Below are 9,772 nucleotides of genomic sequence, written 5' to 3' on the forward strand. Positions count from 1 at the left end.
AATAAATGGCAAGTGATATTATTTACTTGCAATTCTTTAAGGATAGCTAACAAAATAGTTGCATACAATTTCTTGTGCACATGTATTCATTTAACGGTCTCAGATGAGCAGTTGTAGCAGGGAGAGATCTGTGCTGAATCTGCTGGCGTGTTCACAGAGCTGCAGGAAGAGGGCAGTCGTCCAACAACCACCTGTGAATCATGGCAGTGACACGGGGAGGTAGGAAAGTGTGAGTGTGGACTTTCCCCATCTCTGAATGGCTGAGAGGCGAGTCTAGGGTGATTGTCGGTCCTATAAAATAAAGCTCTGTTGTTTCCTCAGGTCTGCCCTTTTCCTCAGGTATGCCTTTTCTGAGCACTCTCATGAGCTTGCGGAACCCGCTGGCGCTCGAGAACCAGTCGGAGAGACAGTGAGGGCGGGGAACCCTTGGGCAGACCCTTTAAAAGTCTAGTGGAGCAGGCTAGGTAGCTGGCAGCGTAGGACGGAGATCCGGGTCGCACGGGCATCGGCGAAAGGGATATTGCTGCAAAGTGCAGCACCTTTTATTTGTAGTTTTATTATTGTGTTATTTTTTCCCTTGTTATTTTTGCCTTCTGTTTTCATTGTTATTTCTTTGAGCACCTGCAATGCGCCGGTATTGTGTACCATCGCTTGTTATGCCCGTGGTTCTGTTTACCATCGTTGGTAAATCAGACCACGGACCCACAGCGCCATCTGCGGGATAAACTGATAAAACAGCACCCCGAAAATAAAACTGGGCACCTGTGCGGTGTTGCCAAATCCACCTGTCTGTCTCCTGTGTCAGTGAATTACCCACACCCTACCAGTTGTCCGTTACAGTAAGCAAATATGTATTTTCATTTCTTGACATCTCATACTACACAAGGTTAAGAGAATTCTGTTCACAATCCATGCTTTTAGTCTGTCTTGTACTTCCCTGGTTATTTTTTACCAAGAGAGTGTTATTGTCCTCACCCCTTCACTGGCTTCACTGGCTTTGTCAGAGGAGCTAAGAGGAACAGGGAGAGTGAGAGAATGATTAAAGCAAAGGAAGAAAAGCTAGCCCTCTATTAGAGGGTATACTGACAATGAGCAGCACTGTGATCCACCTGATATCTCATGCCACCAGATATCATTGAGTGGCTGTAAAACTGAAAAGGAGACAGGGGTAACACGTTCAAAAACAAATGCCCCCTTAAACACATTTCCAGCTGATAATGTAATGCAATGTTTAGGCTAATGGACAGATGGGCATTATTATTTGAAGCTATTTTTTCAATACTGCACCATAGAGATTGAGGTTCACGAGAGTTGAATTTATCTTCATAAGACAGCTGCTGGACCACGTAAGAAGTCAGCCAGTTATCAAGCAAATATGCGATGATTCTGAAACAGGATCTGAAACAATCCTGCTGTATTTGTTTCCATCGGAAGCAGAATCAAACCATTTTTGAATTGGGAATCTGTCAGGCCCAGTTAGGATAACAGGGTGGCTGAAATACTATACCTCAAAATCTCAGGGAGTGTGCCCATGTGCTCTCAGACTGCAGGTAGAATCAGCTGTAGGCTGCCCCAGTTTGATGTTGGAACGAGATGAGGTTGAGTTTTATGGTCTGGTTTCATGGTGCACATAGAAGCAAAGCAACAGTAATTATCTTCTATCCTCTCTGGTACATTGATCCCCTCTCTCTGTCTCTTACAGGCGCCCTGCTGATCAGACTCCTGCACAGCCTTCGAGAGGAATGGAGCTCTCCAGACTTGGACAACAGCCTGGTGAGTTACTGACAGATCACGTGTCTGTAAAAAAATACCATTAAAAAAATCTGAATCATTCTATGATAATTCCAAAGCTTAATACTGTGAACTGTAAACTATACTAAAACTTAATTATTTAATTTATTGAAACAGTACATGAAATGGGGATTTAATTGAAGTCTATTAAATAATGTCTTAAATGGTACAGATAACATCAATCTTCAGAAGATGCATTCCTGATGCATGCAGATGCAGGCAGTGCTGGTGTATGCACTGCCCTGGGCAGCGTGCTTGCAGGACCTGTTCTTGTTCTGATGCTGGTTCTTTCTTTTTTTTTTGCTGTTGACTGCATTTCCAGGTAACTGCACCACATCCAAAACAGAGACCGTATACGCAGAAGTAATGCCGTGTCAACAGAACCAAGGTCAGGGCCTCTGGAACTCCTCTCCATCCCATTCCACTTGACACCTTCTCTACACCATCTCCAGCCACATGACCACAAGGGAGTAGAAATCCTTTGTTTGAGAATTTGGCATTTATTAAACCAACAAACAAAACACTGGAACAAATTAACAAGGCAGAACCTAGACGGGCTAGGTTGGGTATTTGGCTTCACTACCTCAAACACAACACAGTTACACAGAGTTACATAGTCACTGACTCAAACCCTCAACTAAACATCAGCTCTCAAACTGAGTGTTAGAATTTTTAGAGGTGCCGTGTCTGTCTGTCCATCACTCTTGCATGTATACTTCTGTCTTAAGAAACACATGTTCAGTTGTGATGAAATCTGGTCTGGACATTCTTTAGCATAACTATTGAGTGTCTGTCTCTGGGGATTTATGTAGGCTTCTGCCCTTAAGTCACATTTACATTTCATGTTTGTTGCTAATGACTGCAATTTTGTATTTCCAGCTGTGCATGTCACTGACACCCCCTCAGCATCCAATGGTGACGAAATCCTTTACTCTACGATTGACTTAAAGAATACAAAGCCAGGTATTTCTGTATTGAGTCTCCTCTCTTTCAGGGCTCATATTATAATGTGATATTTTATTAGCAGGTCAGAAAACAAAACATGTATTGGGTTGTCCATTAAATTTAACCTGTACATTACCGTGGGCGGCTGGTGGGTAATTCACTGACCCACGGGAGATAGAAGTATGTACTTGAAGAACAGCACAGGTGCCTTTTTTTATTTAGTTGTTGCTTTTTCTCTTTTAGCCCGCAGAGGGCGCTGTTGTCCGTGGCCTGACTACCAGCGATGGTAGACAGGCCTACAGGAACGCTAATGTCGGCAAACAGTTCAAATGCGGGCGCAGGTGCTCAAAATGAATAATCAAAAACAGAAAGCGAAAGAAAAAAGGGAAAATAAAACACAGTAATAAAACTACAAAATAAAGGTGCTGCATTTGGCAGCGTTAACCCGGCCATCGCTACCCGCACGGCCGGGGTCCCCATCCTACACTTGCTGCTCCCTCAGCCTGCTGTCTGTATACTGACGGGGTCTGCCCAAGGGTTCCCCGCTATCACTGCCTTGGTTTTCTTCTCTTTAGATTTCTTTCAGGTCTTTTCTCCCGGCAGTTCTCAGTTCTGGATCAAAGCTTCCGCAAGCTCGGCACTTCTTAGAGGGGCAGAACTGAGGGAACAGCAGAACGTTATTCTGTAGGGCTAGCAATCCTCCCAAGGCCCGCCTCTCAGCCACTCAGAGAGAGGGAGAGCCCACACACCCACCTCTCCATGTCACTGCCATGACCCACAGCACTATGAACGCACCAGATGAGTCAGCACAGATCTCCCCCTTGTTACAATGACTACATATTGAATAGAAGGACACTGTGTGATTCAGTATGTGATAATAATCTTTATCATACAAGTGTACTGTAGGTTGTGTCTATCTACGAATTCAATTTTCCTCTGTGAGCATGAGAGATTTGGACATTAGTGGCTTTATGAATATTGCTTTGCTTTAGTAGTTTGGTAGGGCTTTTGCATAGGCACACTACAATGTAAACCTTAAAGTGACTGGCATTTCGTTTCATTGTTCTATCTTTTCAGCTAAACCCAGATCAAAACGCGACTGTGATGCCCTGTACTCTGCTGTCCTTGTCAAGAAGCGAGAAGGTAAGAATGACAAAAAATCCTCTCTGAGCCACCAGCGGAGATATAGAGAACAATGAAGACAAACCCAGAAACATTTTCTTTTATCATGTTTCAGTTAGACGATCTCAAACCTGCTTGATAGGGGAACAACTTTTCAAAATGTGTTTTAAACTGGAAACCCCTGAACTAAAAACTGGGGAAAATCACTAAAAAGAAAGACAGTATCCATTTTCCATGTATCAGAGTCATGAGAATCAGTTGTCCGTGTTTCACAAACAGCAATGTTACATCCTAATTGTTACAAATAGGTGAGCAGCAAAGGAGGTTTATAGATTCCTAAAGCCAGTGGAACACGAGGCAAGCTTCAGCCAACTATTTCTGGCAGCTTTTGAAGCAGCTGGCTGATACAGTAGCAACATGATTACCAAACTTAACATCAATTTCATAGTCTTGCTCTATCTCGAAGCAGCTGCTGGAAAATGTGTAAGAAAAGCTTGCCTGAGAGTTGCTTTGTGTTTCATGGACTTCAAACAGCGACTTGGCTTGGGTATAACGGCTAGAGTTGTCTTAACTAATGTCGTCTTCCTGTTTAGAATTGATTTGTACAGTATGTAATCAGTCCTCACATCACGGGGGCTTCTTAAAAGTGTATGGTCACAGTAGAGCACTCAGAAACATGTCTAATGTCCAGAGAATGTGGTACCCCAGAGTGTAGCCGTTAACCATCAGAAATACATGGAACAGATGTGTTTTTCACAGAAACCAGAGGCAGTCAGTTGCATGCTGACAGGTTAGCGGGACCAGATGAACTTGGGGTTAAGCCATTAGCGGTCCATTTATTCAGCGCTTGTCAGGCACATCGGGTCCAATTTATTTTCACACGTGCTGTTTATTTTACAAGCGCTGTTTAAAATAATTTTTTTCAGAGTAAAACAGGTTTAAAAGTCACTGCATGGCAAAAGGACATCAGTATTGCATTTCCAGCCAAGCCCCACCCCATATTCGCTGTATTTTTCACATACCTCTTTATAGACATGCATACTGATAAATCCTCTCCTGATCACTCGTTTTATCACCAAACTCCTCAATAATGTGATCCCAGTCATTGTTTGATTACTATCTCACCTCAGAAAGCTCTGCAGATGTCTGTGATGTTCTTTGAGCTCTGAATGCAGAAGCAGCTGTCTCCTTTGTTTGTGTCCGTCTTATCTATGTGGTGCAGAGACTAGCTCTATTATTCAGATACGCTCCCTTTTTTTTCCGGCTTCAATCGGCTCCTATCGGTTTTCTCGGCCATTGAAAGATTTTCTCTGCTTTTAACAGAGAAAAACTGACTAGAGTCCTGCACTTGACTTCTTTTTGATGTTGGACAGGGTCCGCCATTGGACCGAAAAGGGAAAATCGTACTGTCGGACCTGATGTGATACAGGACCGCAAAGGGTTAGACAAGTTTCTGAGAGCTCCACTCTGGCCATCCCGCTGCCTTAAATGTCACCAAGACGTCATGATTAAATAATGCAACCATGTAAAGTGAATCTAAAATAATAATTCATTACTTAAGGGACTCCAGTATTTTATATTTATAGAACAAGTGTTTCTTAAGTGTTACACATTGTCATTAAGCACGCTACTGAAAAAAGATCCGGCTGCAACTGTATTTTATAGACTATTAAACCAACACTATATATCCAAGTGATGTACCTAATCTACCTGTAGATAACCCCAGTGCTGCAGACAACAGTGATACCCTTTATTCAGAGCTCGACATGAAGAATGTGAAGAAGAAGGGTATGAAATCTCTTTCCTCCCCTCAACCCTCTGTATTGGACAGGCTTCCTAATACCCCTCTGCCCAGTGTTTCTATAAAGGATAATCAAAACTGTTCATGTTTCTAACGTAGAATGAACCCTTTACACTCCCCTCCAGCCCATACTGGAACAGACTGGGTGGTGGGGAATTTGTTTTTCCCTTTCACCCCCTACCCTGACTCCTTGTTCTCTAAAGTAAGTAGTTATGGCATTGAATAAACATTGCTGGGTCAAACTGACCAGGTTGCAAGTGAAAAGAAGAGTCTTCAAAATTTGATCTGCTCAGAAGAGTGACAAAATAATGTCTCCTAGCCTTGTAAATACTATGATTAAAAGATAACAATGAGCCAGATTCTCAGACTCAGATCGTTGTCTCTATTTCCCAGGTAAAACCCTGTCAGATAACCAGCCTGAGGTGTTGTACTCTGAGATAAGCCAAGCAAAGCCCTCAGATAAGGATTGCTGGAGAGCATCTAGAACCCCTCCTCTCTCTCTCTCCTCCCTCTATTAATCAGGGTGCATTTCTCTGCAGGCAAACCCGCAGCAGGTAATGCAGAGTCATGTATGCCACAGTCCTCCCAAAGAAGAAAAAGAAAGTGAGCTTTTCTACAGTAACTTTCTCTTTCCTGCTCCTTGAATCATGTCCTCATCCCCTTTCCACCCCCTCAGGTCCATCTTTAAACACTTTAGTCAAACCCATTCCTTCCCAGACATTCACCCCTACCCACTAAAGCCAGAATCCTTCCCTCCCAGTACTTCAGCTATAACTAATTGAGACAATGCACCTTCCTCCCACTCCAAGTTTTAACCACTAGAGCCAGCCTCCCTCTCTCCCAGTGCCAGCTTTAACCACTAGAGCCAGCCTCCCTCCCTCCCAGTCCCAGCTTTAACCCTAGAGCCAGCCTCCCTCCCAGTCCCAGCTTTAACCACTAGAGCCAGCCTCCCTCCCTCCCAGTCCCAGCTCTTAACCACTAGAGCCAGCCTCCCTCCTCAAATCACTAGAGCCAGCCTCCCTCCCTCCCAGTCCCAGCTTTAACCACTAGAGCCAGCCTCCCTCCCTCCCAGTCCCAGCTTTTCTACAGTAACCTCCCTCCCAGTCCCTAACCACTAGAGCCAGCCTCCCTCCCTCAGTCCCAGCTTTAACCACTAGAGCCAGCCTCCCTCCCTCCCTCCCAGCCTTAACCACTAGAGCCAGCCTCCCTCCCTTCCCAGCTTTAACCACTAGAGCCAGCCTCCCTCCCTCCCAGTCCCAGCTTTAACCACTAGAGCCAGCCTCCCTCCCTCCCAGTCCCAGCTTTAACCACTAGAGAGCCACTAAAGCACTAGAGCCAGCCTCCCTCCCTCCCAGTCCCAGCTCCAGTCCCAGTCCTCAGCTTTAACCACTAGAGCCAGCCTCCCTAACAGCACCACTAGAGCCAGCCTCCCTCCCTCCCAGTCCCAGCTTTAACCACTAGAGCCAGCCTCCCTCCCTCCCAGTCCCCTTTCCCAGCCTCCCTCCCTCCCAGTCCCAGCTTTAACCACTAGAGCCAGCCTCCCTCCCTCCCAGTCCCAGCTTTAACCACTAGAGCCAGCTTCCCTCCCTCCCAGTCCCAGCTTTAACCACTAGAGCCAGCCTCCCTCCCTCCCAGTCCCAGCTTTAAACACTAGAGCCAGCCTCCCCTCCCTCCCAGTCCCAGCCTTAACCACTAGAGCCAGCCTCCCTCCCTCCCAGTCCCAGCTTTAACCACTAGAGCCAGCCTCCCTCCCTCCCAGTCCCAGCTTTAACCACTAGAGCCAGCCTCCCTCCCTCCCAGTCCCAGCTTTAACCACTAGAGCCAGCCTCCCTCCCTAGTCCCAGCACTAGAGCCAGCCTCCCTCCCTCCCAGTCCCAGCTTTAACCACTAGAGCCACTCCCTCCCTCCCAGTCCCAGCTTTAACCACTAGAGCCAGCCTCCCTCCCTCCCAGTCCCAGCTTTAACCACTAGAGCCAGCCTCCCTCCCTCCCAGTCCCAGCTTTAACCACTAGAGCCAGCCTCCCTCCCTCCCTCCCAGTAACCACCCAGCCTCCCTCCCTCCCAGTCCTCACTAACCACTAGAGCCAGCCTCCCTCCCTCCCAGTCCCAGCTTTAACCACTAGAGCCAGCCTCCCTCCCTCCCAGTCCCAGCCTTAACCACTAGAGCCAGCCTCCCTCCCTTCCATGCAGCTCTCTTCTCGGCTTGTTTTAGTGTGTGGAGAGCTGACTATTTTCTCTCCTCTCTCTGACCCACATCAGTAAAGGACGAGGGTCCCCGGGGATGAGAGCCAGCCTGAATCCGGAGACACTGAGAAGGAGTGCATGTCAGAGATCACAGTCCCTCCTGAAGTTAGAGACTGGGATTCAGGCCTGCTCCTAGCTACTGAACTGGTTGATTGATTTAGGACAACGTTCCTGGGCCAGTCTACAGATAAGAAAAACATTGGACTTTTACAGTGCAAACACATTATATTTGATAACAACGACACATACAAATTATGTATCTATTAAAAACACATCATTTGGAAAAATTGATTAAAGCTTGAAATATAATTAATATACTATATAAATGCATATAATAGAATACAGTATATACAGTACCCCCCTTTATAATGCTGTCGTTGGGAGCCATACTGTAGGTATGAGAGTGCAGTTTGTGTTCCACCTGATAGCCAGATCACAGGTCTTACTGTAATGGGAAATAGGAGCCACAATCATACCACTTTATAACTCGTTCCGTGGTGTACCACAGAATAACTAGAACGACCATCTCACAGTGAGACAGGATTATTTCAAATGAAGTCATGATAATGATGTCAAAGATAATCACAGCAACCCAATATAGATAGATTTTCAAACAGGGGGACGTTTTGTTCTGCGTCTGCTCAACGGCCCTGCTGACCTTGTGCTCCAGTGTAAAAACAAGATATGCAAACTGCTCGAGTACCTTGGAGCTCTTAATATAACCAGCGACTTTTTTTTATTTCTTTGTATTTGTTGCTTTTAAATATTTTTTGGGTAAAAAAAAAAAAAAAGAGGTGCAGTATTTTATTTGCTGACTCTGCATTTCTAAGTGTATAGGCTGCTGCAGGCAATATCAATAGGATGGGCTGATGTTACCAGACAAGGGTATAGTTAATGGAGGTCAGTAAAACAAGATGTGATCTGCACAGTGTGTGTGAGGGCAGCTGGATTTCCAGTGTGCTGAGATCAGGCTCAGTATACAAGATGTGATCTGCACAGTGTGTGTGAGTGCAGCTGGATTTCCAGTGTGCTGAGATCAGGCTCAGTATACAAGATGTGATCTGCACAGTGTGTGTGAGTGCAGCTGGATTTCCAGTGTGCTGAGATCAGGCTCAGTATACAAGATGTGATCTGCACAGTGTGTGTGAGTGCAGCTGGATTTCCAGTGTGCTGAGATCAGGCTCAGTATACAAGATGTGATCTGCACAGTGTGTGTGAGGGCAGCTGGATTTCCAGTGTGCTGAGATCAGGCTCAGTATACAAGATGTGATCTGCACAGTGTGTGTGTGAGTGCAGCTGGATTTCCAGTGTGCTGAGATCAGGCTCAGTATACAAGATGTGATCTGCACAGTGTGTGCAGCTGGATTTCCAGTGTGCTGAGATCAGGCTCAGTATACAAGATGTGATCTGCACAGTGTGTGTGAGGGCAGCTGGATTTCCAGTGTGCTGAGATCAGGCTCAGTATACAAGATGTGATCTGCACAGTGTGTGTGAGGGCAGCTGGATTTCCAGTGTGCTGAGATCAGGCTCAGTATACAAGATGTGATCTGCACAGTGTGTGTGAGTGCAGCTGGATTTCCAGTGTGCTGAGATCAGGCTCAGTATACAAGATGTGATCTGCACAGTGTGTGTGAGTGCAGCTGGATTTCCAGTGTGCTGAGATCAGGCTCAGTATACAAGATGTGATCTGCACAGTGTGTGTGAGTGCAGCTGGATTTCCAGTGTGCTGAGATCAGGCTCAGTATACAAGATGTGATCTGCACAGTGTGTGTGAGTGCAGCTGGATTTCCAGTGTGCTGAGATCAGGCTCAGTATACAAGATGTGATCTGCACAGTGTGTGTGAGTGCAGCTGGATTTCCAGTGTGCTG

The 9,772-nt window shown here is 45.9% G+C and overlaps 1 protein-coding gene across 7 annotated transcripts in view; it reads left to right on the forward strand.

Annotated features, from left to right (window-relative positions):
- LOC121307240 (Fc receptor-like protein 5) overlaps positions 1 to 8,677 on the forward strand; it is a 92,577-nt gene extending 83,900 nt beyond the window's left edge. For 6 of the 7 annotated variants that reach the window (XM_041239388.1, XM_041239389.1, XM_041239390.1 and 3 more), the window contains 3 exons: positions 5,575 to 5,646; positions 6,199 to 6,262; positions 7,919 to 8,677. In XM_041239388.1, coding sequence (XP_041095322.1) covers positions 5,575 to 5,646; positions 6,199 to 6,262; positions 7,919 to 8,039 — 257 coding nt within the window. In that variant the 3' untranslated portion in view covers positions 8,040 to 8,677. Of the gene's footprint in view, positions 1 to 2,113; positions 2,180 to 2,670; positions 2,755 to 3,813; positions 3,880 to 5,574; positions 5,647 to 6,198; positions 6,263 to 7,918 lie in introns of all 7 variants that reach the window. The other variant, XM_041239385.1, reaches the window with a different exon arrangement.
- Positions 8,678 to 9,772: the final 1,095 nt, after the last annotated feature.

This window comes from Polyodon spathula, chromosome 54, assembly GCF_017654505.1.
Source record: "Polyodon spathula isolate WHYD16114869_AA chromosome 54, ASM1765450v1, whole genome shotgun sequence".
NCBI classification, from domain to species: Eukaryota; Metazoa; Chordata; class Actinopteri; order Acipenseriformes; family Polyodontidae; genus Polyodon; species Polyodon spathula.